General features: G+C 54.6%; 1 protein-coding gene across 1 annotated transcript; it reads right to left on the reverse strand.

Moving 5' to 3' along the window:
• On the reverse strand, nucleotides 1-26,747 carry RGMA (repulsive guidance molecule BMP co-receptor a). Its single transcript, XM_068410268.1, has 4 exons — nucleotides 26,522-26,747; nucleotides 19,197-19,312; nucleotides 5,748-6,259; nucleotides 1-3,192 (listed from the first exon to the last, which is right to left on the reverse strand). The coding sequence occupies exons 1-4, from the start codon at nucleotides 26,533-26,535 to the stop codon at nucleotides 2,491-2,493; spliced, it is 1,344 nt and encodes a 447-aa protein (XP_068266369.1). The 5' UTR covers nucleotides 26,536-26,747; the 3' UTR covers nucleotides 1-2,490.
• Between the last annotated feature and the right edge of the window lie 445 nt (nucleotides 26,748-27,192).

A 27,192-nucleotide genomic window follows, 5' to 3' on the forward strand; every position in this document is an offset into this window, starting at 1 on the left:
TTTATTGTCAAAAAACCTCAAACTTTACTTGCGTTTCTCTCAATAAATAATTTACAGTATATACAGGTGGTGACACTCCCGTGGGTCTCAACGCAGGGAAGAGGTGGAAGGGGTCTTCTCCTAATGCCCCCCCCTTTGCCTACGTATTTTTTTTGTTTCCAAGTATCGGGTCTTTCTTGGCCACACTTCACCTTTAACCAGAACTGGGTCAAACACAAATAAAATAAAGTGCTTCACTGTTTGCTTCTAAAATAGGGATACCCCAGCCACCGTAGGACAGCCGGCCACCGCTGGAGCGCTCACCTGGACAGCGGGACTGAGCCACGCCATCGTCAAACAGACTTCACTTGGCTGGAAATTACCCCTAAACCACAGCGCACCGTGCCGGAGGGCGACCGCTTTATAGCAAAGGGAGGTCTTAAGAGAAGTACTGACTTGTTGGCACGCTGTGGCTTGGCCAGCTCAGGCTGCTTTCAGGAAGCTCCGTGCCTTCAGAGGGATGCTTTGCACGGCCGCTGTTATCTATGGGGTAACCCAGCAAGGAAAAAAAGCTTCCCCTCACCCAGTAACAAATTTTGACCTTCAAAACTTGCGTTTCGAATTTCTAGGGAAGACAAAAACTTGGTTCTTTCTTGAACAAAGGAAACAAAAAGTCCAAAATCAGCCTGGCTGATGCAATTAGTGCATCGGGAACATAAACCGCCCTGTGCTGCGCTCCAGCGGTTCCTCTCCTCGGACAGCGGCTCCCAACTGTGATATCCTTATTTCAAAATCTCCCTAAACAGAATACCTGGGGCACCAGCAAACAAAGCAAGGAGCAAAGTAGTAAACACATCTTTTTTGTTTCTTTTCTTTCCTTAAACATTTAAAAACCAATTACATCTCTTCATCTGTACAGTCACACGAGATCAATGCCAGGGCTCTATATATTAAAGAGACAATATAAATTACATCCATTGACACAATTTTGCATTTCTCTGCTGCTTTACAAATGGAGCTCTAGAGCTGTTAGGACACAATGAATAGTCACGTGGAGTATTTACACCAGGCTGCCTCTTGGCACCAGTTCAGACTGCCAAACGTAGCCTGTTCCCACCTCTTTTGGTGCTAGCTTGTCTTATCATGCCCAGAGACCTCCCTTGAGAGCAGGAGGTGCCCCCAAGAGTCACATGTGTTTTGGGGCTGGTTTCTGGGAACCTCCCCCTAAGGAAAGGAGGGGAAACCCATCAGGAGGTCTCCAAGACGCAGACCAAGGGTGGTCTTGCTGTTTGTTCAGTGAGTGACGAGGTGAACCACAGAGGAACATGGAGAGGAAGAGATGGGCAGCACTACGTGGTGGGGGAAGGAGATTGATGGTTTCGAGGCAGGGAACAGACATTTGGAAGCAGTTGGGGGGTCCTCCGCTGCATCCCATCTCCTGGATGGATTTCTAACATTGCCCCATTTCCGATTCAAGCCCAGAAGGGCTTAAGGTGCAACTGGTCTGCAACAGGGTTGCAAGTCACAGCCCCAGGGTGAGGAGCAGAACAGAGAACTAGCAGCAAACAAACAGAGCGCGACGCTCCTGCTCCATCCCAGGGCCTGGCCGAGCCGCGGGCAGGCGAGCGGGTGCAGGGCTGGAGGGAGGTGTGGGTCGGGTCTCCCACTGAGCAGCCTCCTCGCTGCCAGTTTTAGGGGACTGGAGAGCAAACGGTGTGAGGAACTCATCCAACACTGGGCAGAAGTTGCAGAAACAGCTTGAATACTGGCCAGGTTTCTCCCGTTGCCATCAAGAGTCCTTGGCAGGTCCGACTAGAGACAAGGGAGCCAGGAATAAAACTACTGAGTGAATCAGCCGAATGAACTGGCTAAAATAGGAGATGTCCTTTGAACCACAGCAAACGCAAACCGAGGCTTGAGGAACGTGTCCTCCTTCCACCCAGAAGCTGCCTGGCACTGGCGGCCAAGCAAGTGGGACCATCCCCACCATTTTGGCCCCTTGTACCACTTTCTGCAACAACAGGGCTGTGGGCAGAGCGGGACGTGCCCGAAAAGCAGAGCACGGCCCCGCTGGGCTGGCCAGGCTTGGCCCTGTCTCGTTGCTCTGCGCCCTCCTCGCAGGCTCTGCTCCCCGAAGGCAAAGCCACGTTCACGCACGCCAATGTCACAGTCACCACGTGCATTTTCAGGCCCTGGGGGAGCGCCTCGAGGAGGTGGGAGCTCCTTGGCACCCACACTACTGGAAGGAGGAGGAGGAGGAGAGGGGGGCGTGAGGAGGGTCCAGACAAGGTACAGTCCAGTGAAAACTCCTGACTGGTCCCACCAGCAGCACGCTCCTCCCAGGCAAGAGCTGGGAAGGTGGAGGACCTGGTGCCAAAGAGAAGGGCTGAGGTTTTAGGACAACCCCTGCAGCTCTGATATCCAGCCTCCTGTTGTCCAACACTGCCATCTCATCCTTGGCTCCCTCCTGCTCCCCTTTCCCCGCTCTCCACGGTGTGAAGGAGCAAACCTCTACAACAAGCACAACCAACACTGACTCAAACACAGCAGTGCTACCCAGAGGGTGGCGGGGGTTCCCGAGGGAGCCGTGTTGCCCGGGGCCAGGTCGCGTGTCCTTTCATAGAGGTGCAGCTTGTCTTTGTTGGAGTGAAGCATCTTCACATCCTCAAAGGCATAGTAAGCAGCCAGCATGAAGTTGACGTCCCCTGTGGTAAGGAGGTCGAAGACGCAGGACTGAAAGTAGAGGTCCTCCACGGGCAGCTTTTCCCTGCACTTGGCCGTGGCCGTTTCATACGTGAAGGCCTCGGGGGGTGCCGGCAGGCTGGGCCCCTTCCTACGAGTACGACCCTCTGTGGCCTGAGCCGAGCGGATGGTCTGGAAGTCAATCTGTTGGTTGAGCGGACAACCGCGGAGGCACAGGTAGAGGCCCTGACTGTCCCGGTCCTCCACAGCGTTGACCACCTCCTCTGGCATGCGCACGGCAAAGGTGAGGTACCGTCCCACCTGCCTCACCACAATGGTGGTGCCGATGTACTTTGCCTGGATCTCGATGTGTTGGCCCGACACCTTCTCAGTGATCTTCAGGCTGTTGGCTCCATGCTTGTCCCCACCGTTCTTGGAGCCATCGGCAAAGGCAGCGGGGAGCTCGTCCATCTCTGCCTGGTACACTTTCTGGTCCACACACTCCTGGAAGCTCTTGAAGATGATAGTGAGCTATGGTGGGGGAGAGAAAGGATCAGGGTTACAACAGTGATGATCACCTGAGAGCATACAGCCACCACCAGGAGCGGCATCGGAGGTGGAGGAGCTGTCTGCTCAGCCCAGCTCGGAGCTCATGGGCAGGTGCTTCATCCTAAGAAGCTGCCCCAACTTTTAGGCACCCAGACATGGCCATCCTGCTCCAGCACAGGGATGAGGACATAGTGTATGGAGTCAAGACCCAGAGGCTGGACTGAACGTACCACTGGGATCTGCACTGTTATCTCCAGGCCCAACACAGGAGCTCCCTTGTAGCTGGAGCTGGGTGGAGTATCACTACTCACAGGCCTGTGGCAGCATGCCCGTGCACGCAGCACTGTCTTGCCTCCAGGGCCTGGCAGAGGGGGACCAGCTCCAACTCTCTTAGAGGTGGTGGAGCTCCTCTGGCTCCCACGGCATTTATGTCCCAAGGGCTGGACATCTTCCTTCCCAGGCCACTTGCACACCAACAGTCTTCTCCTCTGGGCCCCAGAACACATCATGCTCCATCTCAAGCACGCAGACACACACGTGTTCAGCATGTTTGAGTGGGGAGGCGCTTCTAGGGGTGATATGGGCATAGACTGAGCCCAACATGGCTCCCCACCCTTGGCTGGGCTCAAACATGGGTCCCTTGCTGGAGGAAGGACCTCACAGCACTTGCTCTTCCCTTGCCGACCTGGCTTTGGGAGGAAGGCTGGATGAGAAGGACGAAGAGTAGAATTTGCATGGGAGGAAGAACAACTTGCTCTTCTTCCCATGCAAACTACGCATCCTCTTTCACCTCTTGCAGACTTGCTCTTCCTCTTGCACCTCTTTCAACGAGCAAGGAGCAGTAAGGGGGACGTCCCGCCACGTGGCCCCCAGGAAGGGGCAGACTGGGACTTCGCCAGAGTGGGGCAGGGCTGGAGGAGAGACGACTCCAGCAACTACAGGGCAGCTATGCCCGAGGGCTGAGTATGAAGGGAAAAACTGAGGCTCCCCAAGACTGGGCTGAGCACAGTGGTGGTTCCCAGCATCTCTGCTCCCAGTGGTGCTGGTGAGGAGCTCAGAACTGTCCAGAGCCTTGGCAACGTCCCTCTCTCCCACCCACTCCTCTGCTGAGTGCCCAGATGCTCCCAGTCCCACGGCAACCCTGCTGTCTCCTCCTCAGCCACCATGCCCTGGGTTTCATGCTGCACTACCCCTCACATGGAGCTCTTGCTACCTCCTCTGGGTCCAGCCCCGCCTCTGGCTGGAGGAAGAAGGGTAAACCAGAGAACATCATGCAAAACCACAGAGCCCCATGGACCGAGAGGCTCCCATCCTTTCCAGCAGCACATGGTCCTCTAGCAATGACCCAGTAATGCTTTCCACAGCTCATGCTGCAGATCTCATGACTAATCCCTCCTCACCACAAGCCTGTGAGGCAGATAATGGGTGAAAAGGCTCAATTAAGATGGTGATCCTGGGATCCAGCCTAGAAATTGCAGATCCCCGGGGTTCCTTGAGGACCACTTTCCTCAAGCCAGACTTCCTTGCAAGCTTCAACAGGTTTTGATGTCTTTTGGTAGGTAAGGAGTTGAGAGCATCATGAAGTATCTTTGAGGAGGTTTATTAGGGACAGGTCAAAACCAAAATGCCAGCTCCAGCTCAAGCTAAAAAGGTCATACCCACAGCTGAGAAGCAGTCCCTGTCCTAGATGTGCTTCTCTGCTCTCCCCACATGCAGGGAGAAGCAGAACGCCCAGACATGGCAGGACAGGACATCTACCAAAAGCAAGAGGATACCTCCTGCTGAGCCTCCCTTTTTTTGGCACCAAAAAAATGCCTGTTAGCTTTAGAGCTTGTGCACCATGGAGCAACATAACAGTTCATCAGCTCCAGGTCTCTCCTGAAGCTGAGGCCATGCCACACAAATCCTGCTGTATCACAGCAGCACATTTTCACTTGGGTTCTCTTGGTGTTTGCCTTGTACCTTCAGGATGTTTACTTAGGCTGTCAAAGCACCTCCAGAACAGACTGTGCCCCACACAATGCCTTGACTTGGCTGCAAACCACAGAGACAACTGGGCAGAGGGGAAAGCAGCGTGAGGAGCTCAGCTCCCTCCAGGCTTTTCCTTGCAAGCTGGAGCCTCCCTGGAGGGTAGTTCTGGGTTTGCTTGGACCTTGGGTGTCTCCCAAAAGGTGTCACTGTCATTCCTGGTCTGGCTGTTTACAGCAACCAACCTGGAGTCCCCCAGGTGGGAGCCCTCTTCATTTGCAATCCCCCACTTTGGCCACAATAGCCCTCTGAGCTGCAGCATCTCCATGATGGGGCTGGATGTGCCCAGGAAGAAACCACAGGCCATTTAAGTGAATCTGGGGACAAAAGAGGAATGGGTGTCTGATATTTAGTGCCAAAAGCTCAAATTCAGAGGAGCTCCCACCTGGTCTTACCCTCCCCAAGGAGATGTGCAAATGGTGGAGGAGAGAGACGGTGGGAAGAAAGGCTGTTCAGAAGCACCTCTGCCCTTGCCCACCTCTGCTCGTGGGGACATACCCGAGGCTCACCTTGCTGGTGGCGGTGGCCGCGGAGCCAGGCAGCACCGGCGTGTTGGTGACCTGGACGTTCAGGTAGTTATTGTCTATGAGCGGCCAAGCCCCTTGCACCTTGCAGGTTTGGAAAGTGTCTGTGAAAGTCCTGAGGTGGGGGTCCCCGAAGAGCCCGCAGTGGGTATAGTTGGGGGTGGCTGAGTGTTTGTGAAAGCTCTTCTCGTAGTGGCAGATTTCGGGGCTGTCGGAGCGCTCCTGGCTATCCCCGGGGGGCAATGTCCGAAGGCGGGGCTGGGACGTGGGGCCATCCTTGGAGCAGTTGTGTTGCACCATGAGATCGTCTATGCCATGCACGGCGGAGTGGTAGGCCAGGTCGCCCCTGCAGGTGCGGGCGGTGCGGCGGGTGCAGTGCGCGTAGGCGCGCAGCGCCGTGCAGAACTCGGGCACCTCCTCCGTGCCCAGGTGGTGGGAGCCCGACGTGGCCGCCCAGAACTCAGAGTTGCACTTGAGGATCTTGCATGGAGACGTCACTGCGGGAGGGGAGGAAGATACAAGGTGGTCAATGCTCGCACGTCTGCATGCGGGACACCCAACTCTACCCCCAGCAAGAGGCTGGTGGCCTCCTCCCGCAGCCCAAACTCGTGACATTGGCTCTACCGCGTGACAGGGCCTTGCTCACCAGACGTGACTCTCTCACATGACCCAACTCTCATGCATCAAAGCCAAAAAAACCAACAGGATCTGCCTCAGTTTAAGCCAAGAAGGGAAAGAGCATCCAGGCTTTAGATCAATGCTCCTGGGGGAAAACCAGGGTGTGGAAGAATGGGACATATTCATTAGCAGGGGTAAGGGAGAAGCATTAATGTGGGGGGACGATGCAATGGGGGTTTTAATGCCTTTTTAGAGTTTGACATTCAAAGCTCTGTGCTACACGAATTACTGTGGTATGTCCAAACCAAGCTCGACCAGGGCAGAAGTCTGACTGCTTTCCTTTTCCTCCTCCGCAGGCATGGGGAAACCCAGCCCCGGCATGACCACTGTGCCCCAGACAGATCTGTGCCGTGACCGAGCCCTGCGGCAGAGCCAGCGGCCACCCCACCACCCTCGGGGCTGCAGCAGTGTCGGGAGCGGAGCTTGTCAGTGCCCCCACACCCCGGGAAAGAAGCAGGAGCCAAAAAAATGTCTTTCTTGCCTGTCATACACTTCTGCCCAGCCCCGGGAGTCTGTTCCCCGCCACGGCCCGCTGAGAGAGAACATGAGGTGTAGGAGAAAAACCAGCGCGGCAGGGAGCGGGGAGGCGGTGGGGTGCGGGGATGTGGTGGGGTGCGGGGATGTGGTGGGGTGCGGGGATGCGGCGGGGAGCGGGGATGCGGCGGGGTGCAGGGATGCCAGCCGAGCATCGCCCGGCAGCAGGGCCTTCGCGGGCTCAGCCAGAGCCCCGGTGATCTCTGGCAAGGCAGCGGAAGGCAAAGAAAATCCAAATCCTGTTCTTTTCCCCCCTCAGCGACTGCTCCCCAGGGCAGCGTGGCTTCCCCGGAGCAGACTTGAAAGCAGCTGTGCAAAAAGCACGCGGCTGTCGCCGAGCATCGCACGGATGCTGAGCTGCCCGTGCCAATCTGGAGCCGTGCTGGGTGAACCCAGGCTCACACCACTTACAATTCATGGTGTTTCCCTTCCTGTCCTCTTAACCGACCCCCTCGGAGGGCTTGAAGACAGGATGGACTCAGGCACCAAAGGCAGCAGAAGGAGGAGAAGAGAAGCCCCACCATTTCCAGGTGCTTTTGTGGTGCCTCTCGCAGGAATACATCAATATTCCTGTCTCGGGGTTTGCTTAGAAGGAGGCTGGCAAGGCATCTGTGCCAAAACCAGTTCAGATTTGTTTAAAAAGAAAGTTACAAACCCCAGTATTGTTTCAGGGAAAACAGTATGGTTTAGTTTTAAACATCCCAGTGCTGGAAATCTAAACATAGCTGGTGCTGGAAAATCAGAAAGGGAGACCAAGGCTATAAAACACTCAGCAGTCCAGCTTTAAGAACCAAGCCTGTCTCCTTTCCCTTTCCAAGAAGAGTGAAGTGCAAACAGGAACCGGTGACAGGTTCCTCACAGTTTTAAAACTCACGTTTCATGAATTCAGATGCTAGCAACAGCACCAAGAACCCAGGAGCTGTTTCATCTTGGCAGCATCCCATTTAAACCTGCAAGAAGCCTTTAACTCACCACTGACCAGAGGTGACTTCATAACAAGCTTTTGACATGGGACACGGGCTCACGTTTCTGCTAAGCCTTCTGCACTTATGGGTCAAATCTAAAAACATTTATTATTTCATGTCCCCTTCTTTTCTGCCCCAAGAGTGTTGTTTTCCATCAAAGACACTTTGCTTATCAGTGGGCTTCCCATCACAGCCACTGGCTTGCAATGGAGTGCATTGCTTGGCGTTTCTCCTCGATCTAAGACATGATACAAATGATGTCTTGGTACCAGCACGCAGAAAAGCCCAGCTCCCCAGCGCTGCCCGCCTTGGCTCTGGAGGCTGTACGTTCAAACATGGCTGTTGCGATGTGCTATAGCCAGCACGGTGCCTGAACCCAGTCAGGGGTGGGATTTAATGCAAGTGATCGCACACGGTAGCACGGTCAGAGGGACAGGAGCAAACAAGCTTGCTGGCACAGGGAGTGCAAGCAGGGGCATTTCGGGGTGAGAAGCTCACGGTGAGGGTGTGAGTTTATCAGGGTGGAAAATAAGGAAAATGCATCTCACTGCCTCTGACAAGAGACGGAGGGCACAGCTTTGCAGACCCCCCAGGACCCTCCCAGTGGAAGGTAGGATGTGTGCAGCACTGTGACCAGTGCCACCGTTGCTGGTTATCCCAAACAGTTGTGGCATCAGGCAATTAAAATCATCGCTCTCCTAGTAGTTATGCTAACATACAGCTTGAGGATGCCTTGAGGTCGCATGTGGCTGAACGTGCTGTCACTGCAGAACAGACTTGCCAGCACAGCCCTGGGAGAAGCTGGAGGACACGTCCCTGGACACGCAGGACCCACACACCCCACTTCACCTGACAGCTTGGTAAGGCACTGGGGTGCACTGAGCAAAGCATCCCGTCCAGCCAGCAGCCTGCCAAGTCCAGGCTGCAGCACTGTGGCTGCCCCAGCCCTTCAGCCGCTGCGTAGGTAGGACTTTTTTAGTAGGAAGTCCTGGTTTCATGGGGATAAAATTTACAGAATCACTTTTCTGTTCCATTTTGTTTCAGTTTGTGGCCAGTGTGGGATGGTGATCAGGGCAATCAGCAGTGAAAGCCAGGGCAGCTGCCCCAGGCTGGCCCACAGGTGTGTTCTATAACATTAACATCAGGTCTCTATAAATGGGAAAGCTGGTAGCAATGGGGGCTTTTTGCTCTGCTCTCCTCTCTTCTCAAGGGTTACTGTTCCTGGAGAGACTTGCCACCACTCTATGAGCTAAGTATAATTTTGTGTCTTTTGTATTAGTATTGATCTTAGTTTTCTTATTTTATTAAACCTGTTTAAATTTCAACCCAGGAATCTCCCCCCTTTTCCCAATTCCCTTTCTCAGGTGGGGAGGGGTCTTGGGTGATAGAACAACTGGTTATTGTTCAGCCCTGGGTGTGGGCTAAATGCAGAGACAGGAATAAAGCCACAGCCTGTTGCTCTTCAAGGACACGCTTCATTCGCTCGCATCAGGAGACACAGCCGTAAGCTGTGGCAGCCCACGGACAGAGCAGGACGCTGCCAAACAGCCCCCGACACTCTGAGCCCAATGCACCCCCGTGCTGAGCATCCCTCGCCCCGCACCGCCCGGGGGTCATGCGTGATTTTATAAGGTACTGAGTTAAAAACAACCCCAGCAAAGCCGAGGGCAGGGAAGCCCATCTCCTTCCTCGCCGGGCCTGAAGGGGGAGCGTTCTCCGCTGAGATGTTATCGCTCGGGTTTTGGCACGCGTCCCCCTCTCGCTGTTTCGCTCAGGGCCCCATATAAGGCCAGATCTCCAAAGCCAGGTGCCGCAGAGGCGGTGTGCGAACGGGGCCGCGCACCCCGGCTCCTCACGCCTGGGCTCTCCCATAGATGCTTCTCCAGCCACACCAGTGGCCGCTGGGTTTGGCAAAGCCCTTGTGCTGCTGGGGAGGGACCGTGGCCGATGAAGGCTATGGAGGAGAGCAGATGACCCTCTCCCCTCCCGACAAGCACGCCTTGCCTTGTCCCCTCTGGCAGCAGCTTTGGCACAGCGGTGCAGGCTCATTTGTACCCTCGCCAAGAAATGATGTTTATTCAATTCCACATAATCTATTTTCCATCGACTCACAATGGATCTGTTTTTCAACCACAGATGACTTAGCACGGAAACAAACCCCTCTCAAGCAGGAACCCAGCAATGTTCTCCCAGGATCTGCAAGACACCCCTGGGTCTGGGTGATGCTACCACCCTTGTCCATTGCAAAGGGTCCTTCATCCTGGGGACAGGTGACTTCAACCCCTGGTAATCCAGCCACCTCCCAACCTCCCCATCATCTTCTCCTTTCGTGCCACTCAAACCAGGGACAAAATTTCCTTTGGTATCTTGAAATCAACGGTTTTGGAAAGTTTAATGCCAGAAGAAATCACTAAATCACCCGGACTAAGACAGGTTCCCCGTGCGCAGCCTGGTGCCCCGTGTTTGTTCAGGTATACCTCCCATGAGGACTTCTGCGGTCTGCGCAGTCTGAAAAGCCACCTCTTTCCTCGGCGGGCTGTTTCAGGAGTTTATCACCTTTACAAAACGTGATTCTTGGTTCTAAGTGGATTTTATCTGACTTCATTGTAAGGACATAAAAAGAACCAGCGATTTTCTCCCAAGCAGTAAAAGGTCTGTTAGTAACTGGTATGTTTCCCACAAAGATATTTACACACTGCAATCAAATCGCTTGTCAATCCTCTAGATAAGCTGAACGGTTTGCACTTTTAAGATCTCACTGGAAGGTGTTTGCCCAGCCCCACCATCAGACCTCCCCCCTGGCACGCTTGCTTCCTGCAAATCTACCACCCCAACAGGCGATACTGATGCGGGACATGCGCTTGCCACTCTCCCGAGGTCACCCCTTTCGCCAGGACATCATACTGCAGCGAGCAGAGATGTCTATGATTGTGTGTGTTGTTTGGCTGCAACCTTCTCCGGAGCTCCTGGTTTGCAAAGCACCGATCCTCTGTCCTGCAAGCATCCCCTGGTCCATGCGCTCAGGAGCCTGGAGTATCACACAGCTCAGGCCCTGCTGCTCTGCCCTCGTTGTTGGTATGTTATATTAAACACTCTTAAGTAAGTGTTCAAACATATTACATGCACATATCTAACTTTAACAGCCTTTTAATTATCAGTGTCCCCTATTTTCCCTTCAGCTGCTGGCAGGTTATGTAGATTTCATTTACCCAAATCATGCTCTTTCAGAAAACCAGCACAAAACTGACAATTCATGGATTCTCCTGTACTTTCTCTAGCAAAGAGAATTACTGGAAATTAATTTCAGTAAGCAAAACCCAATTTTTTTAAGACTCTTGGGTGCATGTTAACCAGACCTGTTAATTTTAAAGGCCTTCACTGCTAAGAGATGTTGTTTAATATCCTCTTGGTTACTAACGGGCTGGAAAGTATTTCATCACCCACATGTGATGCAAATACATCATCCCGCGTCTTTCCAAATATATGGATTGAAGTGTAGATGTGCAAGCCTCACACGCAGTGAAATGCTTTTTCGGAGGACACAGTAAAATGTAATTACTTTTGGCCTCGGATCTGAGCGCCTAGACTTAGGCTCCTAAACACATATTTATTTAAGTAATCTAAATAAACATATTTATGCTGACACCTCAATAGGAAAGGCACGATTCTCAGAGGTGCTGAATACCAGCAACATCTACCAGCTTCAAGGAGATGTGGGCTGCTCAGCTCCCGCCTGGACAGCAGTCACCACCAGCACCAGAATGATCCCAGAAGAGTTAAGAAAAACACATCGCTCCTCAAAAACCTGGCTGATGGGATCCCTTCCAGCAAGATTTCAGGAGTCCAAAGCAAAACCAAAGGGGATGAGAGACATCAGCCCTCTGCGTCCTGTCCCAGCGGGGAAGTCTACGCAAGCCACCCCACACGCCGACCATGCTGGACCCATGTCTTGGTGCCCACATGTGCTGCCAGGACGAATTGCATCAGCCGGTGCCTTGTCACACCAGAGAGAGAAACGAGCCCACGGGTGCCGTCCGCAGCCCTGATGGATGGGGTGTCATGGGCAGGGGCAGCTCTTCTGCAGCCCTGAAGGGCACCATGGAGTGAGGAAGACCCAAGGGCCACCTGACCCAAGCTTCACGAAAGGATTTGTGGGCGATGGCAGTGCCGGGCTCTTCCAGCGACCTCCTTTGAACTGTTAATCAAGCACAATCTTGCAGAATAATAGCCTGGTTATTATTGCCTTGTTTGCATAACAAAGAGGCCCAATAAAACTGATTTGACTGTGCTCAGAGGGGGTGTGAAAGATCAGCCCTGAGAAAAGAGCTGCAGGAATGCAGCAAACTGCTCCAAAGCCTCAACCCAGGAAGAAAGACAATGCAATTTGCCATCAAGAAAAGCCCAATAGACCAATAAATTACCCATGTGCAAAGGGATTAGATCAGGTTTCAGTTGCACTGAAGTGGGGGGAGGAGGACCAGGAAGAGGGAACTGAAGGAGAAAAATAAACCTGACTCTCTTAAAGCGCTGGAGCTCATATTTTGCAAGGGCGTGCATGGGGAGGCTGGCTCGGAGGGGCCACCTTCCTCGCTGGGGTCTGGGTTTTGTGCTCTCTGCCACTGGCAAGAGCAGCAGATGCATTAAATCCAGGCGAAGGACGTGCTGATAGAGTGACTCTAGATGTATCCTAGAACGCACCTCAATCTACGCAGCTTCTTTTAACCCAGTCCTTGTCTTGCTCGAGAGGATGCTGAGGAAAGGCCTTCTCCAGTTTCTTTAAGTCAAAAGAGGGACACGGAAGGTGTTTTCTCATTTCAGTCTGTGTCAATCACTACAGCATCTGGAGGACCTGCCGTGGCCAACCCCCTTTTGTCCTCAGCACTGAGTTCATGGCCCCCCATCCCTCCTCTCCAGGCGTCGCGGAGACACGGGGCAAGCACGGGCAAGAAAAAAGCAGAGTCAGTGTCTTCACCAGCTACGGCACGAACCGTTGGATGCTGCTGAAGGAGCCCTTGATCGTTCCTGTCACTTAGTCAGCTCTTTTGGCTTTGAGAGTCAGCTTACCACCGACCCGGCATGCTCAGCGGGGATGAACGTGCCTCTCCGCAGCCCCCCCGGCAGCGTGGCTCCTCCACGCTCACCTCGGCATCCCCACGCAGGGAGCAGGGTGCGCAGACACCATCAGAGAGGGCATCAACCGTGGAGCTCATAGCCAGGGCCGTGAGCGGCTGATGCTGCTGCTCTGAGAATGACTGGCAAATCTTGGGGAGTTCGGGAGGCACAATGGGCTGAAAGGAGGAACCAGCACTTACAGCCGAAGCAGCGACAGAGTTGCAGACTTTGCTCTTAAAACTTCATCCTGGGATTCAGGCTTCAGAGTTGCCTTTGCCGCAACCGTTGTGCTTTCACAAGCTCGGAAGAAGCAGCGCTGGTGGATGGTTGGGAGGATGCGGGTTTTGCTCCACAGAACGGATACGGTGAGCTGGTGGATGGAGGATGAGGAGGGAGCGAGGAAGGAAGGGAAGTGATCTCCTCGGATTCTCCATCTGCAGAAGGGCGCTAACGAAGCTGGCTCCCTGCCACGGCACGCTGCGGGCTGGAAAGCAGTGCTGGAGCTGCACACCTGGGCTTTCCCAGCTGGGGAGCGCCCAGCCGTTCTCACCCACAGCTCTCAAGAGCCCGTGAATCTCCGTGAGGGGAGCGGTCCATTTTACAGATGAGAATGCCGAAGATGTGAAGGGTTTCACCCAAGATGGATTCACACTCTCATCCCTTGCATGAAGCATCACCCTCATCTTCCTCCCCTGGCCAATACCACAAATGTCCCCATCCCTCTGAAGCAGCGGTACCTGGACAAGGCCACCTCCACCAGCCACCCCCATCGCCGAGCATTTCGGGTTTCCAGCAGACATCACCCTCCCCACGCCGAAGCTGTTTTCCCAGGGTGCCTTTGAAGGCACGGCTGCCACCCACCAGCGCCCGGGGGCCCCCCAGGTGTGGCAGCAGGTCCCTCGCCCTCCTCCCCCTCGCCCGGGCCGTGGCGGGGCTGGCAGGGAAACGCTTTCTGCTCACAGGTGTGGATTCCCTCTAGGAATAATCATCCCCGCCGTGCTCTTGTGAAATTTCAACGCTTCAAACGCAGAGGTAAATGAGACACGAAACGAGGAGATGGAGAGAAGCCCGGAGCACATAAATCTGGATCAGGCAAATTTATATAATTAAATGCTTGCCAAAAAAATTGCGGCATCTGCATCGGAGGCGTTGGTTTGTGCGCGGGGCGTGGGGTGGGCTGCCCGGCTGGCAGGCAGCAGCCCCACAAGCCCACCGAAAACCCACGTGAGCACCCGACTGATGCTGGAACCACACCCGGGGGGGGGGTACAGGGGATCTAGTGGATCCCTCCTGCGGGCTGGGCTCCCACCCGGCACCAGACTCTCTCCCCACCGCTCATGCCCCATGGAAGCCACAATATCTGCTCCTCCTTCACAGCCACAGACCTTCAGCAGTTTATTTATTTCTAAATGCATCTGATTGCTGGCCCCCCTGGGCTCAGGTTTTAATTTTAAGAGAAAAAGTAACTTTCTAACTGGAACCCACCCCCTTAGTCCCGCTGCTCCGAACCCTCCCATGATGCTTTCGCATCACTGTGAGCTGCCAAAGCCCGAAGCCAGGTTCCGTCCCTGAACTGTCCTGCCACATGTCCTCGTCATCTCAGAAAGGGACGGCTGGAGCATGTCACACAGCAAGAAAAATAGGAAGCTCGTCCGAAAACCAGAATGCCGTAGATCATTACTAGGGCTTTGGGGACCAAAGTCAACAGCTGTGAAGGAAGGAAAGGAAACTGAGGGAGGAGAAAATACTTTGGGCTCAAGTGAAGCTTGCTCTCTGCCTGACCCATCAAAACCCCATCCATGCAGGGATGGCTCTGCTTGCTGGGAACCAAACAGCCAAACCCCCCTGGATGCTCGTGCAGCAGAAAAAGGAACTCGACACACGTCTGGTGCTCCACCCTGAAAGACACCGGCAGGGACCCGCACACCATGGCCAGGCCGTCAGACAGAGCGGCTCAGTCTGCGCCCACGAGGGCTGCGTGTGTGTAGGAGCCAGCTTGTTCTCCGCAGTTAAGAGCCCGATGACTTCATCAAGGGGATGGCATCTGGTTTTGCAGTTGGCCATAATTCAATTCTCCCCCTTGCTGCAGGAATTTCAGCTGGTGAAGCAGTGATTTACTCAGCCCGGCTGCACTTGAGTGCAAAGCAATCTTGAGGCTACAATCGAACGCCCTGTTATTTTGAGAGCTCACGGACAAGGGAATAAATATCCTCTTCTTCTCATCCCAGCAGCTGCCAAGTGCAGGGTACAAAGCTTTTTAAAGGCATTTAGGAGCTCTCCTCTTACAAGTGCGTTCCGGGTGCCAGTGCACAGCCAGGCAGGGCCCTGCCTGCACGCATCGCTCCTGACCTCCTGCAGCATCAAGGCAGGCTTTGCCAGGACAGCCACAAAAAGGGCAGGCACCCCCTCACCTGCCCCACCACAGCTGCACCTCTGAGCATCCCCCATCCTCCCCGAAACCCCTTCCCCGTCCCCCCAGCACACAGCACTCCTGCCTTGCAGCACCCCCAGGTTCACCCCAGCCCCTTCAAACCACCTGGCACCCTAATGCTCTTTTGGTCCCGGGTTCCCACACTCCCCCCTTATTCCAAGTTTGGTGCCTGCTCCAACGGGCAAAGCAAATCAAACCCAACCAAACCCATCCAGCTGGGCCAAAACCCCTCATCTTTGACCTTATTTGCTATCCCACTAATGCTCATCCCTTGGGATCCGTAGGACTCGGCTGGGGGGTCCCCTGAAGGACTGATGGGCTGAGGAGGGGCTCGCTCGGGCTGTGCATCGCCCTGCCAGAGCCTACGGTCGCTTTATGGGATGTGACCATCAGGGAGCCAGAAAAGAGACCACAAAACTCATTGTCGCTGGGGCCCGATCCAGCGCCGCAGCCCGGCTCTCCGGGGATAGCAGGTTGGTGCAGAGACCGAGCAGAGCCCCCGGGTCAGGAAGTTTTGATGGCTGCCCAGCCCTGTGAGCACTTTCATGTGCACATCCGAGTCAGCACAGCTGTTTGGGCTGCAAAGAAGGAAACCTCAGCTGCTGCCATTACAAACCCAAAGTCACTCTTAATATCCCCCCCGTTTCCAGTAACCAAGGGCCAGGAATTTCAAGGATTTTCTGTGGAAAAGCGCAACACATCCACCCCATCTGCATTAAAAACAAGGCGCCTCCTTCCAGCCCCACAACGAGCCTTGCTGGCAATCGCCGAGAACTCCCTGTTCCAAGTACGAGACCGGCTCCGAGCAAGCAACAAAACAGGGAAGCCAAAATATTTCCAGGTTTACGTTTGAATCCCTCCCTTCTTCTCTGCCCTGACAACATCCCGCACAGGCGCGCTCCTCCCCTGCCGCCACCTTCCCCGGCCCCCCACCCCGCTCCCCATCCCCAGTGCTGCGGAGGTGTTGTTTTAACAGCCTCTAAGCCCCTCTTCTCAGTTTCGGCTTAATGCTGCCATCACGTCCCTCCTTGCCGCTGAGACAAAAGCCATTTATCAACCAATCCCATACACCTCCAGGAGGGATGGATCCTTATCTGGAATGAACCGCATTGCCCAGATGGACCATGGGCAGAAAACTCCAATTTTTTTTTGGAGGCAGGAGTGTATTACAGCCGAAACGGCAACGCTGAAGACAAATCCGGAAAGCCAAAGCAAAGCGGAGTATGAGGGAGAGAGCAAAGCTTAACATCTGGAGCAAAACACCCAGGGCCAGATTTTTTAAGTCTAAAAGGGTACAAAAGGATTTGCAAGAAAACTCAGCACAGCCTGTACTGGGAGGCACAGGCGGGGGTCAGCCGAGCACCCTGGGAAGTCAGGGTCCCAATCGGGAGGGGAGAGCACCCATGAGCATCCAACGCTGGGACTTGGCACAAGCCCTGAGCAGGACTTCTGCCAGGGAAACTGTCAGCAGTGGCCTGCTCTGCCCAAACCTCCTTCCCCAGCTGCACCACGCTCAGCGGTCGCCCTGACCCACGCAGGGGGGACCCGTGTCAGTGCCCCCAGCCCAAGGGTGCCCGACGGCAGGGGCCACCCAGGAGGCAGCGGGGTGAAACCGTAGGTGTGAGAGCAGCACAAGCGGGAACCCAGCCTGGGGTGTGCACGTAGAGGGTGGGTAAGCAAATAAATAAATAGAGCAGGACTCGGCAAGGCACCGATGTGACATGCTGAGTGCCTGCTTGGGCAGCCTGCAGCGGCCCCGCTCAGCCAGGGCTCTCAGGAGGGGTGCTGGGAACCTGCTGGGAACCCACAAATTCCCAGGAAGCACAGGGGAAAAAGGGGCAAAAGATATGCCAAGGAATAAATCCCCCTCTTTTTCCTCCCTTCCCACCCCAAAAGCTTACAACGAAAGCCCCCGGCGTGCTCCCAACCCTGCGCACGGGGAGCACCGTCTCTGCCTGCACCCCGCTCCTGCGGGCTCCGGATCGCCTCGTTCTGCCAGTTCTTTGCACCTTATTTGACTGCTGAAGGGAGAATCAAACAAAGCAGCCAGCCAGATCTCCTATCAAGTTCTTTCTTGCACCGTAAATCTCACAGCCTCAACGCTTTGCAACTCAAAACGCTCCAAAAAGGGCGTTAAGCAACACATATGGGAGCAGGTCCAGAGTTTCCAGAAAAAAAAAAAAAAGAGAAAAAAAAAAAGAAAAAACAAACCCAAAACAGGGGGTTCAGCTTCCAGCCTGCTGGGAAATCCCCTGGGAGAAGTGGGGTCCGGAGGGACACCTCAGTGCTAAGGGCAGCGCTGGAAGGGCTCGTTTTCCTGCTAAGAGGGCAAAGGGGGGAGGAAGGGCGTAAAGCAGTTATTTATTTATTTACTGCATGTGTGTGCAAGACGGCTTCACCTACGGTTATGCAAAAGAAAGGCAGAGGCGATGTAAAAATTAATAAAAAAAAAAGGGGGGGGGGCAGTTTTACTAAACTAAAAAGATAAATGGGGAGATTTAAGCGTTAGGGCTTTTCTTTCTCCTTTCTGCTTTCTCTCCGTTCCCCCCCCCCCGCCCCTTGCAAATGAGAAAAAAAAAGGAGGTAAAGAAACTGGAGAGTTTTGGAAGGAACAAATCCGCCTCTGTGGACTGGGTTTCCCCTCCCCCAACAAAAACAAGCACTCAGGGCTTGAAGGAATTTGCAGGCAGAGATCTGCCAAAAACATTGTGAAAAACTATGGGGGATTCATTGGAAACAGATGGCGTTTTCAGCTGTAATTCTGAAATTCGCTCCTTTTCTGACACAATACAAACAAACCGGGGCTGGGGAGCGGGGGGAGGCAGAGAGCGGCGCGAGGTGCGGGCGGCCGGGGGTGCGCGGGGAAGGGCCAGCGGGCGAGGGCTGGGCTGGCCCGGCCCGGGGGAGGCGATGCTTGCGGGACCATTTGGTTGCCATCCCGCCCTCGGACAACCCAACAAGCTCCCGGCTCGGCCGGGGCAAGTTTTCCAACGAAATAATGGTGCTCAACTCAAAAAAAACCCCAAAACAACCCCCAGCCCGAAGGCGGAGGGGGGCGATGGGGGATCCCGCTCCGCGCCGCCCGCGCATCCTCCGCCGCCCGCCGCGCTGCCTGGCCCAGGTAAGCCCCGGGACCGGGCTCCCCCTTCCACGGGGCCCTGCAGCCCCCCCGGACACCCAACCTTCCCGAAATCACAAAGCAACGACCCTCCTTACCCCCACCAGCTCTTCCCTCCCCAGGGGGTTCGGAGCGGGGACCCCCCACTGCACTCAAGGGCAGAAATTTGGCATCTGGGGTGTTCATGTGTGGGGTCCCCCACACACCCCTTCCTTTCAAGGCACAGAGCACACCCGGGAACGGGAGAACAACGTAACCTGCTGTCAGAAACACCCCCCGGCTGCCTTCGCCGGGGATTGCTTTGATTTCGACCATCTCCTTCCTTGTGGGATGAGGCAGCGGGGAGACAAAGAAGATGAGGTCAAGGAAAAAAAACACCCACCGCAACTGCTTGGGGAAAAGGGAATGGGGGACACACACACAGAGCCACCAAAACTGAGCCCCACTTGCTTATTTTAAACATGTGGCAAACTGCTGCAGAGAGAGGGAGAGAGAAAGAGGCCCAGAGACAGGGGGAACTGAGGCGGCTATCCAAGGGCTGCGAGAAATACAGGGGGAAAAAAAACACCCTTCAAAATAAAGAGGCTGTTCCTTACCTGAAGGGAAGATGCAGAGAAAGACAGGGAGGATTTGGAAAAGTCCCAGGGCTGTGGATCCTGCCCCTCTCCCCATACCCATCCATCCAGCTCGAGCTTTAACCACTATCCTCTCCCTGGAAGAAGAGTTTAAAAAGGAAAAAAAAAAAAAAAGGAGAAGGGAAGAGAGGAAGAGGAAAAACAAAAGGGAAAAATAAATCAATCGAAAGAAAGAACTGGGAAAAAAAATAAAATCAAAAGCCCCTCATGGCTCCGCGGAGCGATTCAGGGACGGGCGGCCCCAGCGCCGGTGGCCTCCGCACTGCGAGATTACACAGACTTTTTTCTCCTTCTCCTCCTCCTCTCCTTCCCCTCCCAGCCCACACCATCAATCATCCCGGCTGCCTTCCAATGCCTGCATCCTCTCCGTGCGCCTCCTCCCCTCCGGAGCGCGGCCGCCCGCCTCCCCGGCCATGCTGCTCCGGCGGCGGGCGAGGGGCGGAGGGACGGGCGGCCATGGCGGGCGGGGGACAGCGAGCCGGGAGACCCGGGCAAGGGGGTTATCGGCTGTGGGTCGAGTCACCAAACCCTCCCGTGCCTTGTGGGGTGGGGGCCGGGGGTCCCGCGCAGGATGGGGCTGCGGGAAGGGCTGCGGGGATTTTTTTGCCCTCTCTGCCGTGGTGCGTCGCAGCTCGGTTGCAATATGGGAGAGGGGCTTCCTACCACCCCAGCGGGGTCTCGACACCCAGTGCCCCCTCCCTGCCTCTTTCCCACGGGCCCAACGAGCGCTTTCGATTTCCCCAAAGTTAAGAAATTTGGGGTAAAGGGGCTGTTGTACAGCATAGGGGGGAAACTGAGGCAGGGAGATGCCAGGCAGCTCGTGCGGGGCAGGGATTGCGAGGGTGATGCTGCAGCCCCCGGGCCCTGGGGCATGGCCCCCCCGGCACAAGGAGCTCCTCCATGCCGCCCCAGCCCTGGCTGTGTGGTAGGTGTGAGTGTTTCACAACCCTTCCAGGTCATTCACCCGCACTGGCACTGGCAGCGGTGAAGTAAGCCCAGATGACTCAGAAACAGCAACTCTCATAGATCGTTATCATTAGACCAACGCTCCTCAGAAAGTGGGCCAACTTTCGGGGGTCCCTGAATCTAGTTGCCAGCCTGACAGGGACTGATGGAGAGGACTAACGTGTCCCTACGCTCTCTCAGGGCCTCCACCACAGCCTAGTCTGTGCCACCAGCTCGTGTATAGATCTGGATGTTCAGCTTTCTTTGGGGGAAAGTCTCACCAGTTGTGTTGGTATAGTTGTCCCGGAGGTCTCACTTTGTAAGCACCCCTTAGGATGGCAGTCCCAGGAGCCCCCTCCCTGCTCACGGACCATGTAGATGGAGCAGCAGCTTGAAGCACGCAGGCATTTGCTTGCTGGGCTTCAAAATCCTGCTCCTTTCCACCTCCTGCGATGCCACAGCATGAGGAGATGAGCAGGTTGGATCTGCAGTCCCACCGTCCCAGGGGTCTGCTCCACCCAGGCAAGGGCTAAGCCAGGGGGAAGCATCCTTAACAGACCACTTGGATCTCTTCAAAATTTCTTTTGAAGGATGTTTTAGCCACAGTGAACTAAGACAACTTCAGACTGAGAGTGCCCACGGGTGCAATACGCTTTAATTAATATGCTTTAACTTTCCTGTTTTAAATCATTAGCCCTCCTTTGATTGAATGCCCCCTTGCCATCTTAATGTTTCATCTCCTTTCTCTTGGGGATCTCATACAAAGAATAAAAGGACACTGGTTGTTTTACACAACCCTTCTCCCAATGCTGTAAATGCCCTTTAATGACAGGTCTTTCCTCCTGCAGCTTGGTATAGGCCTGAGATGCTCCTTGACTCTGCTTCTAGTTGTCCAAGGAAATCCTGTTCTCTTCTGTCTCACGATCACCCTTAAGGATGCTTTTTGGAGTGATGATAGCTTAAAATCGCCAAGAAGAGTTTGTGATTTCCTCCCATTGTGGATCGAATCTGTGATTCAGCTACAACAAATACCCCATGGAAGGCGAGGTGAGGAAGAGGAGATGGGAGTGAATATCCACCAAGCAAAGGGATCTAACAACACCTATCTGGTTCTCCTTGGGGAATTTGAGCCCCGTTGCCTCCAAATGAAGGATGAGCTTCACTGGGGCTTTATCCAGGCTGCAACTGGAATTAAAATGATGAAGCTTTTCCATCTGGGACCCAGATGGGATCCAAAAATCCTGTGGCCTTGCCTGCTTGACTGGAGATCTGTCTTGGTCCTGATCCTCCTACAGCTGCACTCAGATGATGTCCACTAAAGTTAGAAGGAGCTCTGTGTGCAGAAGAGCTGCCAGACCGGGCTGAGCTGGGCAGGAGATGAAAGCTGGCAGGCCGGATCCAGACCTGTAGCAAAGGCAGTGTGGGAGGAACGCCTACTCGAAGCACCTCTTTGTGGGGGATGTCAAACAGGGGCAAATATGTCCAAACCCTGCCAGCTGCTGCTACCACCCAAGAAGAAATGCCTGCTGATGGGATGTGTAGGCAGCTGGAGCTGGAAGGGGCCTGGAGGGAGGAGGGAGAGGGTCCACGAGCTGGGGAGAGCCTAGGCAGGGGGGAGAGAACCAGGGGAGGGGGCTTGAGACCCCAAATCCCTTCCTCTTCCTCTCACCCTGTCCTCTCGCAATGCAACTTTTGCTTCTATTTCAATCTGAAAAACATCACTTCTCCTATTATCCCAGCTGGTGACATATAGCACGATCTATTTATTTTTAATACAAAAAAACATCTGAATTAAGAACTTTTAAAATCCAGCTGCTAAATAGCTGCTGCGAGGCTAGTTGGATTCTTTGACCTAAAGAGCCACTTTGATATTGCCGTTTTGTGGCAACCTGACACATTGCAACAATAGACTGGAATCCAGTTTGAAGCATTATTTTTAAAAGAAGACCTTTGTTGGAGCTTCTGCCTTTGGTGTAGGGAAAACTGTGCTGCCATAAAGCAACGGTCCGATGCCCCTGACTCCAGTTTGTAAAAATTTCTCCTTGATTTTGCTCAGTTGCATCATGCATTGCAAATGGGATTGCTGTTCTTGGCACTGATCAAAGCAGCAGATTTCACTGGAGAAAACAACAGATGTGTCCAAACCGTAAAGGCAGAGCAGGAAAAGGCCCCAAATAAGGTGCGTTTCTGAAATCCTGCTCCCCCCTCCATGTTTTTTGAATAACCTTCACCTTACTGATTAGCTGAATCAAAGGTCTGGACTTTAAATCACCTACTGAAATGCAGGTTCTCTGAAATTCGGATCTCTGCCTTGCTTAACGGGGATATCTAGGCCTGGAAATGTGGAGTGACTGTGTTTCCCCCTGCTGCTTTATTTCTTGAAGCCTGGCCGAGGCTCCCCGTTTAGGCAGCACCGAGCCCAACGCTCTTTGCAAACAGTATGTGGGAAACCACCCACCGCTAAAATGCAAACACCTCTGAGGCACGGCGGCGTTACGCTGCGCAGCGGCTCAGCGCGGGGGGCAAAGGCACCTCCGTGGTCACATACACAGCGATTCTGGTGTTTGGTGTCATTACAGAGGGGTGACAGGCAAATCACAGCCAGGTTAGCCGACAGCATCCTCCGAGGTGTTTGCAGGATGAGCAGGAAGATCCCAGTTCCCAGGGGAAACTCTGCTGGGACCACTCATGTGAACTTCACGTTTCTCTGCCCTGCGTCACACCATGCACGGCTGCGGGCTTCAGAGGGGCTGAACGAACACGTCTAATTTGAACCCTAAGGTTTACAGATGATACCTCCCCTTACAGCCTTCCTAATGGAATTATTCACTACCTGTAATTATATGGCTAAAATAGTAAACATGGGTATTTCTGAGGACTGTAACTAGTAGTTAGAGGAATGGATATCAGGGCTCCTAGTCTGCTCCTGACTCTCCCATGACCTTTCTGCGTGGCCACTCTTCACACAACCATCTCCGCACAGCTTCAGCACGTGCCTTTCCCTGCTCTGCCTCAGGACAAGGTGTTCAATGAAAGCTGCTCGTGGCCTGGCTGGGATGAGCCGTGATCACCTGGGCAGGAAACTAATCCTGAAACATTCTGCTATGATGTGTTTGGGGTGAGCAGCAAAAAGCAAATCGCTCCCTAAAGGAGGAAGAAAGGAAGTTTGGAGTGGAAACCCCGAAATTGTTGTCTGGGGAGTTTGACAACTGATCCCAAAATGTTCATGGAAGTAAAACCATGTGCTCCGAACGGTTCCCTTAATAAAGAAAAAAACCTCTGAAGAAGAAGAAAACAAAAAAAACACCCTTCATCTTTCTGCAGTAACAGCCACACCTCTCATGTTTGCAATTCTGGGAAATGCTGCAGTTCATTTTAAAGACCCTTCTTTTACTCATTGTCCATTTTTGTTTATAATTTCACAGTATCCCTGGCTGACACAATGAGCAGATGCTCTCCCTAAGCTGTCCACCTCCAAGCTGTCAAATATCAACTAAAGCCCCGTTGCCTTGTAGTAGGATGCCTGATAGAGCAGCTGAGAGGGAAAGTGTCCCCTCAAGGTCTCAGCACTGGCTGTTTGCAGTACCTGAATGGGGCAGGTGGAGGTGAGGGCATGGAGCTGGGCTTTGAAGACCGATGCACTCCCGCATAGCAGAGTGCAGAGAAGAGTTTGCTGGTTTAGCAGCCCCATAGCTGCCCCCGTGAACATTAGCCTTGCCATCTGGCGATGTAAGGAGAGGCCAGTGCGTCAAAAGTGGAATAAAATACAGCTTTGTAACACCAATAAGTGAAACAGTAAGAATGCTTTGTTGACCTGCATCTTTGCATCCACAGATTAACTGATTGACAGCAGCCCCAGCTGAAGTCGCTGTGAGTATCCCTGCTGTGGGCTCTCCCTTCGAAGCTGCTCCAAGCTCCCGGCCATAAAAGTCACCTCTAAATGCTCACAACCAGCCCGGCTGGACAAGGGAAAGGGAAGATGGGCTGGTGGAAAACTTCCAGTCTCACCCATGCCAGAAAGCAAAACAAGCAGGGATATTTTCAGGCAAATGGAGTTCATCATGTCAATTTTTTTTTGACTGGTGGCATTCATTTGTGTCTCTCCTTTCCCCTTGCTTGCAAAGCCCTGTGGGGTGAGGCCTGACTCCTACACGTGGGAGCATGTAACCATCCCTTGTTCGGCAGTGTTTGGAGGGCTGGCTGGAATTCACCATCTGTATATTTAGTTCTCTGCAGGGAGTTGGCCCTCCTGGCCCAGTCTGCTCTTTGGGGTAAATATCAAGCAACATCTCTCTAGTGTATCTTCTTCACATCTGGGCTCCCCTCTAAGAAAAAAATAAAAGGAGGTGGGCTGGGAGGTTCCCAAGTGCAAGTTCAAATGGCCAAATGTCAGCTCAACAGAAAAGATGGATAAATCTGAACTGCCAAAAAATGAACAGCACAGAAGAATTGCAGAGAACTGGGTGTTTATGAACAGAGACAGAAACCAGTCTATGTCATGGGACAGTCTTTCTCTGCTGCTTTTAAAAGCTACTGGTATCTTGAGAAAGTGCAAACATAGCTCCCTAATTCCCCACCCTCTAAGCGACAGGTCAGCTAAGGACATCTCCTGGATCTCATTTAAAGGTGGGAGATGGCATCAAGTGTTTGCAAATCTACATCTTCAGCCCTTTGAGAAAGGGGTGTTTGAAGGATGCTATGGAAAAAGCTCTGAAACTCAGCCACCTTTCCCATGTCCCCTTCTGCCAATTCCTGACAGCGGTGGCCAGAAATACAACCCACTGCAGGACGCCTTTCCTGCGCTCTTGGTCAGGAAACACTAAGTGACAGTGTCATCAGCTGATTTAAAACTTTTTCCTGAATATCTGAGAAAGAGACATTCCTTCTTATGGGGGGAAAAAACCAAACAACTTTAATCCAGCACCTCTGTAGTTATTTTGGCAAATGCAACTGGGAGTTCGTGTGGAGGGGGAGCAGCTCGGAGGTGGCATCGGGAGTCCTCCCAGGTGTGCCCGGCTCGGGGCTGGGATGGGGCTGGAGCCGGGGCTGAGCTGGGGCCGAGGCTGAGCTGGAGCCGGGGCTGAGCTGGGACTGAGGCTGAGGCTGAGCTGAGGCTGAGGCTGAGCTGGGGCTGAGGCTGGAGCTCGGCTGAGGCTAAGCTGGGCTGAGCTGGGGCCGGGGCTGAGCTGGGGCCGGGGCTGAGCCGGGGCCGGGGCTGAGCTGGGGCCGGGGCCGGGGCTGGGGCCGGGGCCGGGGCTGGGTGCGGGGCCGGGGCTGGGTGCGGGGCCGGGGCTGGGTGCGGGGCCGGGGCTGGGTGCGGGGCCGTGCCCCGCTGGGTGGCGCTGCTCTCCCTGCGCCGCGCGCGGCCCCGCTCCCCCCGCCGCTGCCGCCCAGCGCCGCCCGAAACCACATGACACACCAGCGGCTCGCGAGCTCCCATTAAAATCCCAATTTGGGGAAATTGATTCTACCTCTGAGCAATTGCGATGCAATTACTCCGACAGGCAGCAATCAAGGATCACATCAAAACAACACCAAACTTTCATCTCCCGCCTCGCAGCCGCCGCCACAACAAACAGCACCTGCCTCGCGCTCGCGGCCCGCGGTCCTGCCCGGGATGCGCCGCTCCGGGAGGGCAACGGGCAGCTCCCGGTGGGGAAGCGAGTCCCGACAGCGGCTGGTGCCTCTGACATGTCCTCACTGGGGGCTGTATTGTGCCCCCCCACGGCTCCTCGCTGAGGTTATGGGCTATTTATGGACTCTGTTAATCAGGAGCAAAGTCTCCCCCCGGCCACACACGCTCCAGCTGCCCATCCTCTCCCTGCGCACAGATGTGGCTGTGCCTGCCCACGTCCCACATCTGTCCAGCTGTCACCCCCCCCTCCCTTTCCCTCCGAGCTTGCAAACACCCCAGCGCTTTGCAACCACGGGGGTTAGGGGAAAGCTTTGTCCCCCCGCAAACGAAGCGCTCCGGTCTCGATAATCACGGTCAGCCCCGTGATGAGCTCTCCAACGGAAAGGGGAAAAGATCGGGGAGGATATTTTCAGTTTTCATCAGTGGTCTGGAAGAAATTATTCGATTGACTTAGCCCAGCAGGGTGCATTTTTAGTGGCAACCATCAGAAGGGAGGATAAATGAATAACCGCATGCACGCCAGGCTGGGATCGAGCCGCACAGAGAAAAATGGGAAGAATCGAGGGTTTCTTATCAAAACGGCTCGGGAGGGAGGAGGCAGCCGGGGAGCGACAGCCTCAACAGGTCCCGCGGAGGAAGGGCCATGCAGGGAGCCGGGGGCAGCATGCGGCCGGGGGGGCCCCGCGCAGCCCCCCGCCCCGCTTACCTTAGCGGCCGCATCAGCCTGGCCAGCCCGCCGGGGGTCGGTGCAGGGAGCGGCGGCTTTGGGTTTATTTTTTTCCAGCAGGGGGGAGATCAAACAAAAATAAACCCAAAGAAAATAAAAGAAAATAGTAAATAAAAAAAAATAAAACAACCAAAAAACCCCCCGGGCAGACGGGGCGGTGGCGGGGCGGGGGGAAGGCAGGCAGCCCCCCCGGCCCTGCGCAGGGCAGCCCCGGCGGGGTGCAGCGCGGCCTCGCTCAGCGGGACGCGGGGAGCCGCATCGCCCGCCCGGAGCATGTGAGAGGCAGCGGAGGAGATAGAGCCAGATAGGGAGGTCCCCTCCCTCCCTCCCTCCTTCCTCCCTCCCTCCCTCCCTCCTTCCCTCCGCACTCGCTGAGCAGCGTCCTTAGCATGCGGCGGCGGAGGGAGGGCAGGCGCAGCCCCCGGCCAGGCGGAGGGGGAGCTGGGGGGGTCCTCGCTGCAATCCCCCCCCCCCGGCCCAGCACTCCCTCTCCCTGTGCAGGCAGCCAGGGTCGGGGGAGGCAGAGCAGGGCTTGCGGGGTACAACCCCTCCTGGAGGGGTGGGGATGCTCCACCTGTAGCGGGAGGGTGTGGAGGGGAAGGGGGGTCTGGGGGTCACCCCCTCTCCAATGACTCAGGCACATAGAGGCA

Source organism: Nyctibius grandis, chromosome 11 (genome assembly GCF_013368605.1).
Source record: "Nyctibius grandis isolate bNycGra1 chromosome 11, bNycGra1.pri, whole genome shotgun sequence".
Classification (NCBI taxonomy): Eukaryota; Metazoa; Chordata; class Aves; order Nyctibiiformes; family Nyctibiidae; genus Nyctibius; species Nyctibius grandis.

What these genes read in the sequence shown, in the direction of transcription:
- RGMA (XM_068410268.1), bottom strand. An exon ending in TCTCTGCATCTTCCCTTCAG is followed by an intron (nt 6,260 to 19,196) that starts GTAAGGAACAGC and finishes CCCCTCCCGCAG; the next exon opens with TGACGTCTCCATGCAAGATC. An exon ending in CGGCCACCGCCACCAGCAAG is followed by an intron (nt 3,193 to 5,747) that starts GTGAGCCTCGGG and finishes CCCCCACCATAG; the next exon opens with CTCACTATCATCTTCAAGAG.